Source organism: Aotus nancymaae, unplaced genomic scaffold (assembly GCF_030222135.1).
Source record: "Aotus nancymaae isolate 86718 unplaced genomic scaffold, 86718_ANA_hifiasm-v0.15.2.pri h1tg000341c, whole genome shotgun sequence".
NCBI lineage: Eukaryota > Metazoa > Chordata > Mammalia > Primates > Aotidae > Aotus > Aotus nancymaae.
The window spans coordinates 110,454-131,282 of NW_026988756.1; the positions used below are offsets into that span (position 1 = coordinate 110,454).

A 20,829-nucleotide genomic window follows, 5' to 3' on the forward strand; every position below is an offset into this window, starting at 1 on the left:
GGATTTTTTTTTTTTTGCTATAAAATCTACTTGGTATTAATACAGCCACTCCCACTCAGCTGCCTCTGGCAAGTGTTAACATGTATCTTTTTCCTACCTTCTAACTAATTTGTGTCTTTACATTTAAAGTGCATTTCTTATAGGCAGCATGTAGTTGGGTCTTGCTTTCTTACTGAGTCTGGCAGTCTGCATTTGAGTTGAGGTTTTTAGACAAGTGTCATTTATAATGTGATTATTGATATAGTCATGTTTTTCTGTCATCATGCTGTTTGATTGCTATTAGTCCCAGCTGTTATTTGTTCCCCTTCTTTTTCTCCTTTCTTTTAGATCAGTCAGCTATATTTTATGATTCAATTTTATATATTTTTGGGTTTATTAGAGATAACTGTTTTGCTATCTTAATGTTTACTTTAGGATTTTTAGTATATAATTTTAACTTATCACAGTCCACCTTCAAGTAATATTATACATCGTAGATGGTATAAAAGATGACAATGATACACTTTCATTTTTTTCTGTCCCAGACACTTCTTTCCTGAATCTGTGGGATTATGGTTTATATTAAGGTTGGAACATGTTTGTCCATTTTTTCTTTAATTTTTTTTTCTGTCCCCTCTTTTTTATTTGCGGAGTTATCTATATTAGCTGCTTGAAAGTTTCTCACAGTTTATTGTGTCAAATTTAGGAATCTTTTCCTTTGTTATCCCTAATTTGTCTTTTTTCCATCCACTGTAGTTTTTACCTCTGAAAATGTAATTTGCATCTTTGCAAATATGGTTTCGGTTTTTTGTTTTTGTTTTTGTTTTTTTTTTTTTGAGACGGAGTTTCGCTCTTGTTACCCAGGCTGGAGTGCAATGGCGCGATCTCGGCTCACCGCAACCTCCGCCTCCTGGGTTCAGGCAATTCTCCTGCCTCAGCCTTCTGAGTAGCTGGGATTACAGGCACGCGCCACCATGCCCAGCTAATTTTTTGTATTTTCAGTAGAGATGGGGTTTCACCATGTTGACCAGGATGGTCTCGATCTCTTGACCTCGTGATCCCCCCACCTCGGCCTCCCAAAGTGCTGAGATTACAGGCGTGAGCCACCACGCCTGGCCCGGTTTTTTTTTTTTTTTTTTTTAATAGCTTCCATGCCTTCCCTTACTCTCTTGAGTTTTATTTGGAATACAGCGATTTACTTATAATCTTTCCGTTTTTGCTGTTAGATTTAGGGTAATTCCTCACTCCTGAGGCAAGACCTTTCTGATTATTCATTGTCCTGTGAAGTATGAGGGTTTTTTAGCCTGGCTCATGGGAATAGACCCTCTTCCAGGCATGGTGTGAACCCCAGAAATAATTTCTGATAATCTTAAGTGGTTTTTTTTATTTTCCATTGTTCTGAGGAAGTTTCCTAGCACACAAGGACTTTTCATTACTCTCCTGAATACTCAAATGGGAATCTCTGCACATCTTCAGGATTTGTTTCCTGTACTGCTTTCTTCTCTCCAGTGTTCTGTCCTGTCATCTCTATCTGCTTTAGTTTTACTAGCCTCTCAGCTTCATCACCCCAGCTCTGTGTCAGATTTTCTCCCGTTGTCATGGCCTGGAACCTCTGTCAAAACTCTGTTAAAAGAGCTGGGACATTTATAAGGCCTGCTGTATTTGTTTTCTGCCTTTCAGTGATCACCTACCATCTTCATTGCCTGAAGTCCACTGTGTTGAAAATCATTGTTTAATGTATTTTGTCTGTTTTGTTTTTATATTTTTTTAGGTAAGAAGAAAAATCAGTACCTGTTCTCCATCAGGGCTAGTAGCAGATTGCAGCAGAGCTTCATCACCTGCTGCAAACTGGCCAGAATGCTTTGCTTTCCTCTTTGCCTATTTCCTTCTCATCCTTCATTTCTCCGTGTAGCCATCTCTTCCTCAGGGAAATCTTCCCTGGGTGAAGTATAGATCAAATTATCTTATGCAATCATATAACTATGTTTTTTTTCACAGTACCTATCTGAGTTTATAATTGTCACCTTTTATCTTGGTTCTTCACTATACTTTAAGCTAAAACAAGAGCAGAGGTGTTCTCTTATCTGCAGAGCTTACTATAATATCTTCCACCTTGTAGGCATTCAATATGTACATATTTGTTCAGTGTATGAATCAATGCTTGTTAAAATGCACAGTCCTTTATATCAAAAAATCTACTCATGTATTTTATCTCTACTTTGTTTTTTCCTGTTTACAGATTGTGTTCACCTATTAAAAATTAAAAATGCAATTTATTTACGTGAAAGATCAATAGAAAATCACTGTGAGCGACTTACAGGAAAAATTCAAAAAATGAAAAATAAGAGTAGTATACTACAAAAGAGACTATCTGAAGAAAAAGAAATAATATCACAGTTAGAGCATGAAAAACATGAATGGGAAAAAGCACTCTGCAGTTTGAGGTATGACATTCTAGTTTTTAAGAAATGTTTGAGTTATTTATTTATTACTAAGGATGTATAAGGAGAATTTTTGTAATCGCTGATTTTCTTTCTAGGATTTAACAGGAAAGAAAGCTTCTTAATCATGTGGAGTGCGAAATTCTTCAATATAGTATCACAAGTTCTTTTTTTTTTTTTTCTTTTTTTGAGACGGAGTTTCGCTCTTGTTACCCAGGCTGAAGTGCAACGGCGGGATCTCGGCTCACCGCAACCTCCGCCTCCTGAGTTCAGGCAATTCTCCTGCCTCAGCCTCCTGAGTAGCTGGGATTACAGGCACGCGCCACCATGCCCAGCTAATTTTTGTATTTTTAGTAGAGACGGGGTTTCACCATGTTGACCAGGATTGTCTCGATCTCTTGACCTCGTGATCCACCCGCCTCGGCCTCCCAAAGTGCTGGGATTACAGGCTTGAGCCACCGTGCCCGGCCAATATCACAAGTTCTTAATTGTGAATACTTCCCTAATAACTAAATGCATATTCTTTTAAATCGTAGTTTTAATGAGTGTATAGAATTTTACCCTATGGAAATGTCATTATTTAATTGACAAATTGAATTTTAGGTTTTAAAAAGTTTTTGTATTAATGCTGCAAAGAACATTTTTTACATATACATGGTTTTCTACATTTCTAATTATTTACTTTGAGTAAATTATTCTGGTTAAAGCATAGAAACTTTTTAAAAAAGATCTTTGATCAAAGTTTCTAAATTGTTCTTAAGAATGTTTATATTAATTTATAATTGAATCAACAGAGCATGAAATAGATATTTTTCTCTTCCCAGAACAATTATTTAAAAAATTATCGGCCAGGTGTGGTGGTTCATGCCTTTAATCCCAACACTTTGGGAGGCTGAGGCAGGTTTATCACAAGGTCAGGAGTTTGAGATCAGTCTGGCCAACATAGTGAAACCCCATCTCTACTAAAAATACAAAAAATTAGCTTTGTGTGGTGGTGTTTGCCTGTAATCCGAGCTACTTGGGAGACTGATGCAGTAAAATCACATGAATCCAGGAGGTGGAGGTTGCAGTGAGCTGAGATCATGCCATTGCAGACTCCCTCTCAAAAAATAAACAAACAAAAATTATCATTTTATTCTTAATATGCGGGGAATAAAAAGTAAAATGGAAAGTGATTACTGATTAGCTTATTCATCATCTCTCTCTGCTACATAGATAAAATTAATTCAAAGTTCTATGCTGAAGACACAGATTATTCTTTATTGTTTAAATATTAGATCTTGTGTTGTTTTAAAACAGATTTTAAAATTGTTTATAAAATATATACTAATCAACAGGATAGGTTGAAAATGTTACCCAAAAAGCAATCTTATAAAGTGTAGGGTAACATATTAGATTCTTAATCTAGTCTTGGATTACAGCAATCTGCTGATACATATTTCATAAAGACATCTGAAAGTGCTGTCGTACAATGTAAATTATGCTAAGGGATACCTGCAATGTTTCATGAAGATGAAAATTTATTTCTAGTGAATGTATTGACTTATTTATAAAAAGTAACTTCATTTTAATTAGTTAACTGTAAATGATCCATTCTAATTGAGGAGCAATTACTGTGTGAAAAAAGATAATTTTTATCTTGCAACTTTACTGAATAATTTTCAACATCCCTTTTAATAGTATTTACTAGAGTTACTAGTAACAGAAATTTACAGATTAGCAGGATGTTCTTTTATCAATACTCTTCAATTTATACATGTCCTTTGGATGAGATCGAGGTGAGAAATTAAAAACATGAGAACTAGAAAGAAAAATAATATTTAAGAACATAGAAACTTTGTGAGGATAATAAACCAACATATGAATGTTTTATTTTCTGATATCAACAAAAAGTGTCAAACTCTGTAAAATATTTGAAGAGATTTATTCTGAGCCAAATATGAGTGACCATGGCCCGTGAGGAGGTCCCAAGAACATGTGCCCAATGTGGTCGGGGCACAGCTTGGTTTTATACATTTTATACATTGGTTTGGTTCAGAAAGGTGGGACAACTCAAAGCAGGGACTTCCAGGCTATAGGTAAATTTAAACATTTTCTGGTTGACAATTGGTTGAGTTTATTTGAAGACCTGGGATTAATGGAAAAGAATGTTCAGGTTGAGATAAATGATTGTGGGGATGAAGTTTTATTTTGCAGAGGAATCTCTCAGCAGATTTCAGAGAGAGAGAAAGCAGATCATAAAATGTTTCTCATGGGACCCAAAAGGGTGCCTGGCTCTTTGTTGATTATCTCCTGAATCTGCAAAGAAAGGAAGGTATAGAATGTGACTTTTTCCCACAAGAGACTTTGCAGGGCAATTTCAAGGCATGACAAAGAAGTATATTTTGATTAAATATTTTCTTCCTTTTCTCATAATGTTATGCCAGAGTCAGATTGAAAAGCAAGTCACAATGTACAGGGTCAAATAAAACCAATCCGATAAGAATCCATGGTTTGTAGAACGTGACTCCCTGGACCCCTTAGGTAGGAATTGGGCAAGATAAAAAATCAGAGAGCTTAATCTTCACTGATAAAATAAATTCTAAGTTAAGTATATTTACAGGTATGCCACACAACAAGAAAAAGAGAAAGGAAGAAATTCTGAAGAGTTGCACGAAAAAGTTAGGGAAAAGATAATAATAGAAGAGCAATATGTGATAGACGCCAAAGAGATAAAACAACTTAAACTGGCTATCAAATCACTGGAGGTGGAATTGGAGACTGTGAGAAATGATTCAAATCAGGTAAATTAATGTTTGGTGAAACTTCATGTTTCTACTTTTATTAATATTAGTTATAATATCTCTTTAATTTAGTATATATTATTTAGGCATAAAACAAACCAAAAATTTTATTTTATCTTAAAAAATGAATCATGGCACTTATAGCTACAATTATTTATAATAAATCTTGACATCAATATTTTGTTGTAGTTCAAAGACCTTTTGAAAACAATGATATTCAATAATATATACGTAATGGTATTGTAAGAATGTTGTTCCTAGTGACATAGTTCAGCATATTTTTCCCTATTTCATGTTAATTACTGTTTCAAATGTTATGGAAAGGAAATAAAAGTTATCATAATAGTAAATAATCTCGTATTTTCTACGAGGAGCTCAATAAATTTAATTTTCTTGACTTTTGGTGTTTGGAAATTAAAGACTATTTTTGTATGTGTATATCTACCTAACAGAAGTAACTGATTTGGTGGAAGAGCACTAGAAGTAGAGTCAGAAAACCTGGGGAAAATCCTGCAGCTTGCTTATATTTTTAAACTTTCACTATAGAATTATAAGTAAATGAGTTCATTGATTTGTGCATGTAGAAGTACTTAGTACAGTGCCTAGATATATCATTTATCAGTAAATGTCATTCTTAAAACTGACCATGACAATATTAGAAAAGTAGAATATCTATACAGTATTTTAGGAAAAAGGAACTTAAAGAATTTGGAAAATTTCATTCATCTGTCCAAATATCTGCCAAGCTAACAACTCTTACTCTAGGGAGAAGCATAGATTAGGTGTTAGAGTGCTAACCCAGTTTTATAAAATAGTCGCAGTTATTACTCCTTTATGCCTTGGGGTTTGTTGTAATTCAGTAAAAGCCTTTTTTTTAATTCTGAGATTTAAAAAAATTATTTAGTGGTTTCTTTTTTGCCTTCATAGACTCACTGTCTTCAAATTTTTAAACTTTGGGGAATTCAAACCTCTATGAGGTTTGAGGTTTTGACTCAACTTTTTTTTCCAGTTAGATATCCAGTTATGGCAACCCTCTCATTGTATAAATGTACAGGTTATTATTTAATTTCAGAAGCAATCATAATATGTTATCCTAATACTAGTTAAAAGTTTTCTTTGTTTTGCTTAGATTTCTGATAGTCATGGAAAAGAAGAAGACCTGTTGCATAAAAACCACTTGATGCAAGATGCAATTGCCAGGCTTAGGATGGAAAGAGACACAATTAAAAATCAAAACCTGGAAAAGAAATATTTAAAAGACATTGAAATTATAAAAGGGAGGAATGAAGACCTTCAAAAGACTCTAAAATGGATTGGGGAAACATTAACAAAAATGATAGCCCGTTCTAGTGGACGGCTTACTGCTCTGACAGATGAGAACACAGTGCTCCATTCCAAACTGGAGAAGGAAAAGGAAAGCAACCAAAGACTGGAAAGAGAAATTGAATCATACCGTTGTAGACTGAATGCTGTTGTACGTGATCATGATCAAAGTCAGTCATCAGAAAGAGACCAAGAGCTTGCTTTCCAGGGCACAGTAGATAAATGTTGTCATTTACAGGAAAATTTGAATTCTCATGTTCTGATTCTTTCTCAGCAACTTTATAAAGCTGAGAGTAAGTCCAGTGGCCTCGAAACTGAGCTCTGTTACACAAGAGAGGCTCTGAAAGCCAAGACTTTGGTTTTTGAATGCATGCAAAGAGACCTAAATCAAACACAGTGTCAAATGAAGGACATTGAAAAAATGTACAAAAATGGCCAAGATAAAGTAGAAAAATGCTTAGAAAAGCAGGAAAGATTATGTCAACTACATAGACAAAGTATGTTGCTTCAACAGGAACTGAATGATGCTCACAACAAAGCTGACAATCAAGAAAAAACATTAATGAATATTCAAGCCAAATGTGATGCTAGAGTACAAAATGTTCAAGCTGAGTGCAGAAAGCTCTGTATTTTGCTAGAAGAAGAGAATCAGAGGTTGATCAATGAAGTTAATCAATTGAAAGAAAAACAATGTCAGTATGAAAGAGAGAAAGCAGAAAGAGAAGTGAGTATCAAGAAAAATATAAGTAAAATTTAAAGTAATATTTGGTTACAGCTAAATGTTGAATCTAGTTGAATATAAAAAAGGATATATATGATAAATATATCTGCTATATCAGCTTAGAAACATTCCTTGTTTCCAGCAAATCAGTTAGAACTGAGAGATGCTTTCCTCTGATTAAAGTCAATGTGTCACTTATGAAATTTTGTTATTATAGACTAATATTAATGTAGTCTTATACTGCTGAAATAATAATTTTAATGTATTTGTGTTGCCACATTTTAAGACCATGATAAATCAGATATATGGAAATGCATATACCTAAAATGGTATTTTGAAATTTATTCAATTAAGTGGGGTACTTTGACAGTTAATATCAGATTTTCCAGATGAACCGAAGTGTACTCCCTGTGTCATAATTATTTTTCTTCAGTAGCTTTAAATATATCTTAGTCAGTACAGTTTTGTTTTTCTTCATGTCAATTTGACTTAAATCTGAAACTGTTCGTCTTAAATCTGAAACTATTTCAATCTCAAATTATATATAGATATGATCATTCCACCCTTTAAAGGCATCTAACTTTACTTATAGTATGAGGAAAATGTGGTAAATTTTAGCCAAACTGTATTTGATTTAATCTTCCTACTGGCATTTATAATTCACTTTGTTGTTTTTATGAAAAATTTGCTTATAATTTTTACATCAAGGCTTAATTACTATCATTTGGATATAACTTTGTCTAGGACAAATAGAGGCATAGCCATCTGTGATGCTATGCCCCAATTTTCAGACTAAGGAGGATTTCAGACTAATGAGGAGTGGCAGGATTCATGTAGAGTAGGAATGGAGTAGTCAGACACAGCAGCTGAGGTCAGGTCGGGAGGTGGAGGGCAGGTTACTTAGATCATCTAAAACCATTGGAATTTTACTTTTGTTCTGTGATAGAAATCTATTGGAAGGATTTAAGCAGATGATTTAATGTGAGGAACTCTGAGGTTGATTTGAGTTTCTAATAAAAAAAAAAAAAAGAGGGAAATCATTCCACAATGTGTAATTTACTACCATCAGTCCCACCCACATACTCATTTCTTTTTGAGACTTCAGAAGGTTTTTAAGCACTACAAATTCAACAGGGGAGGAATGACTAGTGAGCTGAATATGTTGCGTGAGTAACAATACTAGTTTGATAGGAAGATAACACCTTCTGTATCCTTAATGGGATTCAGTAATAAACAGGAATGTGTACATATGAGGAAAAGAAGGTGAATCTGTCTGTGTGGTGATATTTTTCAAAGTGTATACTTTAGAGTTAAATATTATTAACGGTTCAATAATAAGGTGATTTGTAAAACCAGTAACAAAAATAACATCTTATCAGGTACTTGTGAGACAACTTCAACAAAAACGGGATGATGCCCTACACAAAGCATCAACATCAAAAACTTTGGTGGATGCATCATTGCATCACTCCGTCCATTTAGAAAGTAAGCTGGAGGATTCAAAGAAGAAAGCAGGCCAGATGAGAAGTCAAGTATGTATGAAACTTCACATGCCAACAACAGTTAATCTGTAGGTGGTTAACTAATATAAAGTTTTTGGGGTACTAATTTTAGTGGCTGGCTTTCTTTTGTATTTTCATTCTAAGTAATTTTATTAAAATTTTATAGTGGATGCCTTTCTTTTGTATTTTCATTCTAAGTAATTTTATAAAAATTTTATTATCTTTATAATACACCTATTTGTTAATCTCTGGCTTTCATTCTGCCATTTTTATACAAATATTTTTTCCTTAAATATTTAACCTTAGGAAAGTTGAGAATCATGCATCCTTTCTCACATAAGTTCAGAGAGGTTTTTTTTTTTCCTGTTAGTCTGTTTTTAGTGGTTTCTCTATTGCCATGATGAGAAAAGCCAGATTAATTCAGAGGATAATGTCTAATGGAATGTTTCAGAAAATTATCTTATTTTTAATCTCTACTTTTCTGAATGAATAAAGAACCTGTGTATACTTATTTCATAGATTTCAGGTTAATTTTGTACAGAAAGGCCATTCTACTGAATAAATTTTTATTTTGGTGAAAATCCTTACTCTGTATTGGGCTCAGAGAGTACACTCTGTTTCTACATGAACATGGACAGTTAGCATTTGCCAACATGTATCTATTTTCTCTTGTTTATTAAAAAAAACTAAAAAGGGGATTATAGAAGATCAGCAAAGGGTGGGTTTGAGATGTGTGGGTGGGTTAAGTGGGCATTTAGACAACAGGGCTTCTCCTTTAGCATGTTTAATGGACACCTTGCAGTTTAGGATGATGCTTTTTAATGACTTCTCTTTTAATGATGCCTTGAGTCCTGCTACTCAATGGGAGAGTCAGTATGATCTTGTAAGATCTTACTTGGAATGGACTTTGTTTTAATTTTGTTCCTGCTTATTTTTAAAATTTCTTGAACTTTTCCTTCAAAGGAAAGATGATGCTTAGTTTTAAATATTAAAAATGTGCAAGTTGCTTTGCTACAATAAAACTAAATGCATACATACAAAAAACTAAAATTATAGTTGATGTGGTAGTGTTTGGAATTCAAAAATATAAATGTTTACCATAAGGTAATCCTTTATCTTTCCACATTTTACCAGTTTGTAAATTTGAGTATTTATCTAATAAAATATCATTCAAAAGCAGGAAGAATATTGTGTTTTAGTCCTAGAGAATGGATCAGTCAACTTTTCTGTACAGGGCCAGATAGTATTATTTAAGGCTTTGTGAGCCGTAAGATCCCTCTTAAATAACTCAACCCTGCAGTTATAGCCTGAAAGTAGCCATAAACAATATGTGGATTGAAGGGGTATAGCAGTGTTCCAGTAAAATTAGTTACAAAAAAACAGGTAATGGGATGATTTTTCCTGGATTATGACCTTTTTTAAATAAAAAAGACTGTGATAGTCTAAAACAATATTTTATATATATTATATTTTGTTGATTTATTCATCTACTGATGGACATTTAGGTCATTTCCAAATGTAAATGGTTTGTTTTTAATTCTTTGTTTTAGTTTCAGGAAATGCAGGATCAACTTACAGCGACTTTAAGATGTGCTGAGAATATAGAAGGCTATGTACAAAAGTACGGTTTGAGCACTTAATAACTTGAGTATTTATAAAGCAAAAGAGCACTGTAGTATGAGAATTGTTATCAGTTATGATAATAAGTATGCCTTTGTGAAGCCAAGGAAAAGTTTGATTTGTAAACTATATTGACTCACAGCATTTTTCTACATTATTCCTAGGTAGAAAAATGACACAGTTGCCCAAACATCTTTTTAAAATCTCTAAGAATTTGTGTAACTATACCTTCAGAAGTTTGTTTAGAATTTACATGATTTTAAAACATTTGTATATGAGAGTAATTATTTTTAAATGCACATTTTAGGCTTCACATAGAAAATTCCACGATAAGAAATATAATTAAAAAGCAAGACGACCAAATTGAGCAGCTTCAGAAAATCATGCAAAGTTCAACTTTGGTAAGCCAATCTCTTAATTTCTATCATACTGAAAAGGAATTTTATTTTTCCAGTAGGACAGGCTGAATATCCCTTGTCCAAAATGCTTGGGACCAGAAGCAGATTTTTTTCAGACTTTGGAATATTTGCATATACCTAATGAAATATCTTGGGGATGGTACCTGAACCTAAACATGAAATTCACTTATGTTTCTTATACATCTTATACACATAGCTGGAAGGTAATTCTCTACAATGTTTTACAGTAATTTTTTGCAGGTAACAGTTTTCACTGTTTTCACTGCAGCCTGTCATGAGGTAAGGTGTGGAATGTTGCAGTTGTGGTGTCGTGTCTATGCTCAAAAAGTTTCAGATTTTGGAGCATTTTGAATTTCAGATTTTTAGATTAGGAATGATCAATCTACAGTACAGTTGCTCCTTGACTTACAACAGGTTTACATGGTAATGTCTTTTGTTTGACTGAAACATTATAAGTAATATTTGATTTATTTCAGATGCAACATGTGTTGCAAGAAAATGAAACTACAGAAGTAGATGAAGGTATGTTGCCAAAATTTATGAATTAAATTCAAATCATTGATTTCTGAAATAAAATGTAAGTAGTGTACTGTATTCCTCTCCATTGCTTGGTTAATAAAAACTGCATTAAATATTTTTTCTGATATCCCTTTAGTGAAAAATGTGAAAACATAATCATAAGAAAGAGTATACTTATGCCTTGTTAACCACTCACCATACTCTGCCCCTTTGTTCTAGCATCCAGCCACACTAGACTACATGGAGCTCCACAGTGATCGTCCTCATCTCCAGCTCTTTGCATTTACTTCTTCCCTCTAGCCTACGTATGTTTTCTTTATCCTTCAGTTATCAACCTATGAATCACCTCCACCAAAAAGCCTACAATGTTGACACAAACCTGGGCTAGTATCCCTTCTGTGTCTTCTGATAAATGCCTGTCATTGTATCTATGACTCTCTATGGGAATTGCCTGTTTGTTTTTCAGATTATAGCATACAGTTGTTGAGTGGTGGACTGTATCATCTTCATCTTGTAATTCCAGTGCTTGTCCTAGTACCTCAGCACATGGTTGGTAAATACATGAATGAAGAGTGAGAAAACCAGAAGCTCTGATACTTAACTACCATGATAAGGAATTCAGTGTGCAACTATGGGCAAATTATATTTAAAAGTAATTGCATATTGTGCATATTTTTCATTCTTATTAATGCTGGTAAACTTTTCAACTTTTACTGACTTTATCTTAGCTAACTATGAAATCATTTAGATAAAGAATACAATTCTTTCTTTTTCATTCTATCTTCCTCTAAATTTCAATCTGGGTCCTCTATTGCTGGAGTCCTCAACCCGCAGGCTACAGAGGGGTCCAAGACCTGTTGGGAGCCACGCTGCACAGCAGGAGGTGAGTGGCAGTCAAGCCAGTGAAGCTTCATCTGTATTTACAGTCACTCTTCCTTGCTCACATTACCACCTGAGCACTGCCTCCTGTCAGATAAGTGAAGGCATTAGATTCTCAGAGGAGTGAAAACCCTATCATGAACTGCATGTTCAAGGGATCTAGGTTGCATGCTCCTTATGAGACTCTAATGCCTGATGATATATCATTGTCTCCCATCTCCCCAAGATGAGACCATCTAGTTGCAGAAAAACAAGCTTAGGACACCCACTGATTCTATATTATGATGAGTTGTATGATTATTTCATTATGTGTTGTGATGTAATAATAATGGAAATAAAGTGCACAATAACTGTAATGTGCTTGAGTCATCCTGAAACCATTCCCCAAACCCCCATCTGTGGAAAAATTTTGTCTTCCACAAAACTGGTCCCTGGTGCCAAAAAAGTTGGGGACTGCGGCTCTATAGCTTCTGCACTAGAATCTACTAATGAGTAAAATCTAAATCAATAACTAGTTGTTGTTTTTTTCTCTCTCTCTCTCTTTATTTATTTATTTATTTATTTATTTTTTATCCTGATTCTGTATGACAAAAAAAAGCCCCAAAAAGCCAATTTAAATAATCTTGACCTTTAGGTTCTAAAGAAAAAATTTTTTTCAGATTCGTTTATTTTTATTTTTATTTTTTTGGAGGAAAGAAAGAAAGAAAGAATGAAGAAGAGGAAGAAAAAGGAAGAGAAAGAGAGAGAGAGAATGGGAGTATTGCTTTCTTGCCCAGGCTAGAATGCAGTTTAGTAATGGGTATTGAAAACCTCTTTTATACCAATAATTATACTTAATGATGTAGACAGGAAGGAATAAGGGAAGAAAATAAACAAGCAGCCAACCAATATTTCATTTAAACCTACGAAATGCTATGCAATTACTGAGGAGTGATTTACTTCCAATTATGTAGTCACTTTTGGAATAGGTGTGAGGTGGCAATGTATGTTTTGTATATTTGAAGTGGAGAGTTCTATAAATGTTTATTAAGTTTACTTGTTCTGGGTCTGAGTTCAAGTCCTGGATGTCCTTGTTAATTTTCTGTCTCGTTGATCTATAGAATCGTTAGCTCTTCTTGTTACATTGATCCTTTTGCCATTATGTAATGTCCTTCTTTGCCTCTTTTGACCTTTGTTGCTTTAAAGTCTACTTTATCAGAGGCGAGAATTGCATCTCCTGCTTTTTGTTTATTTGTTCATTTTTACTCTCTGGTTGGTTGGTAAATCTTCCTCCTCTTTGTTTTGAATCTTTGTGTATCGTTGCATGTGAGATGGGTCTGGATGCAGCATACCGATGGGTTTTGGCTTTTTATCCAATTAGAATATATATAAGTTTAATACTGGCATTTGATGCTAGCTGGCTATTTTGCCCATTAGTTGGTGTAAATTTTTCATTGTGTTAATGCTCTTTGCTTTTTGATATATTTTTGGAAAGGCTGATATTGGTTGTTCCTTTATATGTATAGTGCTTCTTTCAGAAGCTCTTGTAAAGCTGGCCTGGTGGTGGTGAAGTCTCTAAGTACTTGTTTGTTGGCAAAAGATTTAATTTTTCCTTCACTTATAAAGGTTAGTTTGGCTGGATATGAAATTCTGGGTTGAAAGTTCTTTTCTTTAAGGATGTTAAATATTGGTCCCCACTCTTTTCTGGCTAGTAGGGTTTCTCCTGAGAGATCTGCTGTAAGTCTGATAGGTTTCCCTTTATGGGTAACCTGACCTTTCTCTCTGGCTGCCCTTAGTATTTTCTCCTTCATTTCAACCCTACTAAATCTGGCGATTATGTGCCTTGGGGTTGGTCTTCTTGAAGAATATCTTTGTGGTGTTCTCTGTATTACCTGGAGTTGAATATTACCCTGCCTTGCTAGGTTGGGAAAGTTTTCCTGAATGATATCCTGAAGAGTATTTTCCAACTTGGATTCATTCTCTTCGTCACATTCAGGTACACCTATCAACCGTAAATTAGGTCTTTTCACATAGTCCCATATTTCCTGGAGACTGCTCATTCCTTTTTATCCTTTTTTCTCCAATCTTGTCTTCTCGTTTCATTTCACTGAGCTGGTCCTCAACTTCTGATATCCTTTCTTCTGCTTGATCAATTCGACTATTTAAACTTGTGCATACTTCACGAAGTTCTCGTGTTGTGTTTTTCAGCTCCATCAATTCACTTATATTCCTCTCTAAATTGTCCATTCTCGTTAACATTTCATCAAACCTTTTTTCAAGGTTCTTAGTTTGCATTGGGTTAGAACAAGTTCTTTGAATTCACAGAAGTTTCTTATCACCCACCTTTTGAAACCTGCTTCTGTTATTGGAACACACTCGTTCTCCATTAAGCCTTGTTCCATTACTGATGAGGAATTGCAATCCCCTGCAGAGGGAGAGGCATTCTGATTTTAAGTATTCTCTGCCTTTTTAGGCTGGTTTCTTCCCTTCATTATATATTTATCCCTCTGTCATCTTTGTAATTACCAACTTTCTAACTAGGTCTCTGAGCAGACGTCCAACTTGTCGATTCCCAGCGCCGAAATCTGAGCAATCCACTGCGCCGGCCAAAACAGCGGTGTTAAGATTGATGGTGCTTTTCTGCCCGGGAATATCTGGACTCTGCACCAAGAACTGCCGCACTAAGGTGCCAGCAAAACTGCTGTGCCAGCCACAAGAGTCGCCCTGGCGACCCATGGGCCTCCTCCGCTGGGAATCTCTTGGTCCGTGAGCAACAAATATTCACCTGAAAGTGTGGCGTCCTCTCGTTCTCTGTGCTTTCACTGGGAGCTACGAGCCTGAGCTGCTAGTGATCAGCCATCTTGGATCTCTCTCCTCTTTTTTTTTTTTTTTAATTGAATTTTAGGTTTTGGGGCATTACAAGAATATGTGCTGACCGGGTGCAGTGGCTCATGCCTGTAATCCCAGCACTTTGGGAGGCTGAGGCGGGCAGATCACTTGAGGTCAGTTCAAGACCAGTCTGGCCAATATTGTGAAACCCTGTCACTACTAAAAATACAAAAATTAACTGGGCATGGTGTTGAATACCTGTAGTCTCAGCTACACAGGAGGCTGAGGTGGGAGAATCACAGAACTCAGGAGGCAGAGGTTTCAGTGAGCTAAGATCAGGACAGTGCATTCCAGCCTGAGCAACAGGGTGACTCCATCTCAAAAACAAAACAAGAATGTATGCTGACAAATGAAAAAAAAATCTGAAAGGTAACAAAATTGTATTACTAGGCTGTTAACATATTTTGTTTCTCATTAAACAGGTCTCTACTAACTGATGAAATCATTAGAAAAGACAGGTGAGGCAAAGCGTGGAGGGGATGATATTTGTTCACTGACTCAAAGGCAAATCAATCATATTAATGCTTCTTTATTGGCTTTTGTTTCTTGAACACATTGTTAACTGACTTTCCTGCCTCCCATGTTGTGTGCGCATGGCACTGCCCTGAACACAAACACCCTAGCTAGAAATTGGAAGCAATGAAAATATAGGAAGAGAGTGAATGATCCTCATGATCGCTATCTGAGGGTAGGAGAATGAAAGTGGAGATTTACAGTTGTAAAAAGAAGTCAACAACAAAACAGGAAATTCTGACATAAAGTACACGAATAGCCAATTAAACATGTTTTAATAAAAATTTCTTTTGTCCAACCCATGATCCTCAGAGTTGTTGGAGATCCAATGGCACATAGTTCCAGGGTTGTGGATCTTGGATTCAGTTTTCTTCAAAAGATTTGCCTGCCTGCTGCCTGACTTCTTTCAGCCCCAGCCTAATGTCATTTGGCTTATAGGTTATTGGCTGTTGGCACTTGAATCATCTGCATTGTGTGTGTAAATCAGTGACTAGTTAGAGGAAGCAGTTCAAAGTCTGGAAGTAATGACTCATGTTGCTGGGAGCCATTTGTCCCAACTTTCTCGTGTGCTCCAAACTCTAGTTTTACCTGGCCAGAGTCTTCAAGAGTGCTCAGTGAGAAACTGGAATTAGAAATCAGTTCTCCTCTTTGAAATGCAAGCCCGATGACAGTATAATGATGGAAGAGACAGAAAGCACTATCCGAGCACAAAACCAAGGCTTGCCCTCTGATTATTTTTTCTTAAAGCACTTTTTTAAATCTTTATTCTCTTCGATTATAAAAATACATACTCACTATAAAAGTGTTACATTATAGAAAACAGAAAAGCCAAAAATTCCCCCAGAATCCCACCATCACCCCTCCTCACACCCACCACAGTCCACCCTCTGCAGTGGCTGGAGTGTCCTATCACCAATGAAGCTAGACCACATCACTCCTCGGTTTAAAATCCATCAATGGCTCCCTCTTCACCTTGGGATAAAGTCCAGATGCCCTTCCATGACGTACAAGGGTGTGTGCAGAGTCATAGGCTGTAAAATCAATAACCAGCACTTAAAAAGCAGAATAGAATAGAAATACTTTAGAGTGGTTTGCGCATGATGAGGGCAAGTGTTGTTTGTGACTGTGGATTCATGCCTAGGTGTGTGCCCTGAGTTTGATTGTAAGATGTATTGTTTTTAACCTGTGAATTACGGTCAAGACAAGTTTGAAAAATACTAGCAGACAAGACCTTTTGGGATCTGGCCCAACACTCTAGAATCCTCTCTTACTTCTCCCATTTTGCAACATTCTCTGGTTACAATGTAGAATCTGCAATATCCGGACACCTGCAGTATCTCAACCATGCAGCGTCCACCACCTCCAGCCCTTTGTGTGTGCTGTTCTCTTTTCTTACAGTTCCTTGCTTGCCCTGCATCTACTGAGCCCTGCCACAGCCTTCCGTGAGCCTCAGGCAGGGGTAGGTCACTGCCGTATGTCACATTCACACTGTCTTGCTTCCCCTGATTTGTGTCTATCTTTTCAGGGCAGAAATCATGTCTATCTTTTCACCTGTGTCCCCAGCACATTGCAGAGTGGCCAACATACCAGAGATACTCAATCACCTTGTTTTGGATGAGCAACCAAATGAGCCTATTCATTAACTCGAGAGTTGCTCACCGAGGATTTCTTGGGCCTCTCTGATGTGCCAGACCCTGTGGGCACATAGAAATAAATGAGACTGCATTCCTGCCTCAAATTCAGAGAATATGTCCCTGACCTCTTCCAAAGAGAGGCTCTCAGGCAAGCTTATGAGCAAAACATGGTACAGGGTGATGCCTCCTAGAGGAGGAAGGAAGTTTCTTTTGTGTTCCCACAAATAGAAATTAAACAAAACCTCCCCTAGCCACATGCCCTTACACCAAATTTCATTACTAGATACGAACCCACTGGTTCATGCAGAACTGTAATGTTTTGGGGTGATGAGAAGGTGTCACTCCTTGGGCCTCAGGCAGAGATAAACAGTTTGCCAAGCTCCCGTACTACCCCAGGGAGAAGGAATACATTATCAACCTCAGTTATTCACACCTCATCATGGATAACTTTATTAATCTGATCTGAAATAAAGCAATGTTGGGCAGAAGGGGAGGAGCTGGAGAGTTTCAGCTCTTGAGATCAGGTGTCTTATAGAGAAGAAGGAGAGAGAAAGAGGAACTGGAAGGACACTCTCCACTTCTGCCTCAGCATGCCAGGGACCACAGGGCTTTGGGATCGGCCAACCTGAGTCCTGATCTTGCCTTGGCCCTGTCTGCTTGGGTAGCTGTGGCCGAGGTACCTAAGCTTTCAGAATCAGTTTACTTATCTATAAGAGGGGAGGAAATATCTGTGGCCAAGCTTGTTGCAAGGATGAAAACAAAATTTGGAGGCTGACTCTCCATATGGGCTTTCCATACATGGCGCCCACGGTTATGAGGCCAGCTGGGGCAACACTCAAAATGGTCATGAGGGAGGAAATGTGGGCTCTTAAAACAGAGAGGGGGGCCCTGGGTGGGAAACAGGCTCAGGCAACTGTCACACACCCTGGAGCAAAGAGTGGGTTGTAGGACAGTTGTAAGAAGGAAAAGTACCACGGCCCATGATTAAGAAAGTAAGGAGGGACTTTTGCAAACCATTAAGCCACGAGGCACTTTTTGCATTTGTTTCATTTGATCTTTCCTTTACATATGTTATGAGCTTCTGAGTCCGGCAAACCCGCCACCAGCAATGGAAAGCTTTCTGCAGTGACCACGTGGATTGGAGGAGATAAAGGAGTGAATACGCCTGCTTGTTCTCACTCTGGGCTTTGCAGTCCTTCTGCTTATCTGATGTGAACGTGCCTCGGGAACATCCCAGGACGGCCTGTTTCCCGACCTGCTGGAAGAAAAGGAGTGAATACGCCTGCTTGTTCTCCCTCTGGGCTTTGCAGTCCTTCTGCTTATCTGATGTGAATGTGCCTCGGGAGCATCCCAGGACGGCCTGTTTCCCGACCTGCTGGAAGACCGGCAGGAAATGAGAGGGTAGGCGAAGCCAGCTGGGCCCAGGGAAATGGAATACCCGATATCTCTGTTCAAAATAACTTCCACCGATACCTTTGAGAAGCTAATATAAACCATGTGAGGGCGTCTTTGTGTTCCTGAAAACATTTAATGTAAAACATGCACAAAACAGTCGTTGGACTTTGAGGGAAAGGTGGTTTGTGTTCCCCAGAGAAAGTCAGAGTCATATTTTCATGGAGTTTCTATAAGAAATTTGTAAAAATGAGGACAATGAGGGGCCCACTTGGCTCTTCCCACATTGGAATTAAGTGTAGTGAAAAGTAGGGTGCACTTTACAGGCAGGACTAGCTGGAGGCTCACCATGGTGGATGTGTTGGTAAAGCTGGTAAATTTATGTGCCAACTTGGTGAGGCCACAATACCTACTTGGTCCAACATCAATCAGAATGTTGCTGTGAAGGTATATTTTGGATGAGATGAACATTGAATTCAGTAAACTTTGAGTAAAGCAGATGACCCTCCATAATGTGAGAGGATCTCATCTAGTCAGCGAGTGGGAAAAAGATTGAACTTCCCTGAGAAAGAGAGAAGAGAGAATTCTGCTTTTTCAGATCACCTTCCACTTAGCGCAACATCCACCCTTCCTGGGAGCTGCATGCTGCTGGCCTGCCCTACAGATTTCAGACTTGCAGCCTTGACAATTTCACAAGTCAAACCTTAAAATAAATGTATCTTTGTCTATTCAGACGTGCAGCCTTGACAATTTCACATGCCAAACCTTAAAATAAATGTATCTCTTTGTCTACACAACCCACTGGTCCTGTTTCCCTGGAGAACCTTGACTAATACGGGGCTGAACACCCCACTCCCACTTCAGGTAGGAAACAGGTGGTCAGGGTGAGAAGGGGCCGGGGAATGAGGGTATTTATTGGTGAGGGCTAGTGGAGTCAGGTTAACATCGGGGTAGTAGGAATCATAAATGGTTCTTGTGTCCCCCCCACCAAGCTAGGAAATAGCAAGCTGGTTCTAAAAGGTTCATGGTCACACATCCATCCGTTCATTCCTTCTTTCGTGTAACAAATTCGTGATTCGAAGGCCCTCTCTAGGTGCTGAGGGGCAGCAGTGAGCTAGCCCTGCCGTCCTAGCAGGGAAGTGACCATACACTGGTAAGTCAGGATTTGAAGAGGAGGAAAAGGAAAGAATAGAGATATAGACTACTTAAGGCCCCTTTTTTGGTGGCACACACTGGGCTAGGTCAATAAGAAAGACACAATCCCTCCTTCAAGGAGGTTTTCTGAGGGAGGCCAGTGAGTTACTAGGCCGCTAAAATGCAAGTTCTGTGCAGGAGGCACACAGCATCCTGTGAGGCCATTGCGTTCTTAGGAATCACCAGCACCGAAGGCAAAGGCCCAAGCCAGGGTCCCAGCCTTCCTTCTCCAGGCACCAACACAGTCCATATGATGCAGGCGGCTGACGCTGCTCCAAGCTCTCTGACAGTGAGATGCATGCCTCTGTCAACTGGGGCCCACTACACGTCTCAACCCCCCTTCCAGCCGCATACTCAGGCAGAATTTTAGCCATAGTGCCTCCCATGTTGCATCTTTTAACAGATTGGCTTATGCTCCCAAAATGGTGTTGAACACATAAAGAAATAGAGTAAGGGCCGGGCGCGGTGGCTCACTCCTGTAATCCCAGCACTTTGGGAGGCCAAGGCGGGTGGATCACGAGGTCGAGAGATCGAGACCATCCTGGTCAACATGGTGAAACCCCGTCTCTAGTAAAAATACAAAAAATTAGCTGGGCATGGTGGCGCGTGCCTGTAATCCCAGCTACTCAGAAGGCTGAGGCAGGAGAATTGCCCGAACCCAGGAGGCGGAGGTTGCGGTGAGCCGAGATCGCGCCATTGCACTCCAGCCTGGGTAACGAACGAAACTCCGTCTCAAAAAAAAAAAAAAGATGTATGTTGTTATTGCTTATTTTATTGCATTTAGTGGCCTATGAAGTGGTCTGTTGTGGGGTTTTTTTATGTTTCTCTAATAAGTCGCCCCCCCCCTTTTTTTTTTAATAGTACAACACAGGAAGCTTTATTCATCTGCTGCTGCTCCAAAGAGAGGTTGGGAGGGTCACTCATTTAAATACGGTGTCCTCTTGGGCTTCTGCCAATTCTTTGGCAATCCGTTTCAGTTCATCCTGCTTCTTCTCCTCCTCTGCCGCTATCCTCCTCTCCTCTTCTGCCCGAGGTTTTAGGT

At 37.8% G+C, this 20,829-nt stretch overlaps 1 protein-coding gene and 1 long non-coding RNA gene across 2 annotated transcripts in view; both read left to right on the forward strand.

Moving 5' to 3' along the window:
- Positions 1-11,942, forward strand: part of LOC135273176 (ankyrin repeat domain-containing protein 36C-like) — a 54,051-nt gene extending 42,109 nt beyond the window's left edge. The window contains exons 21-28 of the mRNA XM_064372092.1: positions 2,219-2,423; positions 5,023-5,203; positions 6,333-7,250; positions 8,627-8,779; positions 10,300-10,370; positions 10,677-10,770; positions 11,265-11,310; positions 11,774-11,942. Coding sequence (XP_064228162.1) covers positions 2,219-2,423; positions 5,023-5,203; positions 6,333-7,250; positions 8,627-8,779; positions 10,300-10,370; positions 10,677-10,770; positions 11,265-11,310; positions 11,774-11,883 — 1,778 coding nt within the window. The 3' untranslated portion in view covers positions 11,884-11,942. The remainder of the gene's footprint in view (positions 1-2,218; positions 2,424-5,022; positions 5,204-6,332; positions 7,251-8,626; positions 8,780-10,299; positions 10,371-10,676; positions 10,771-11,264; positions 11,311-11,773) is intronic.
- A 24-nt stretch (positions 11,943-11,966) lies between these two features.
- Positions 11,967-19,390, forward strand: LOC135273175 (uncharacterized). Its single transcript, XR_010340999.1, has 3 exons — positions 11,967-12,190; positions 15,477-15,512; positions 16,966-19,390. It is a non-coding gene; the product is annotated as an uncharacterized LOC135273175 (long non-coding RNA).
- The last annotated feature ends 1,439 nt before the right edge of the window (positions 19,391-20,829 follow it).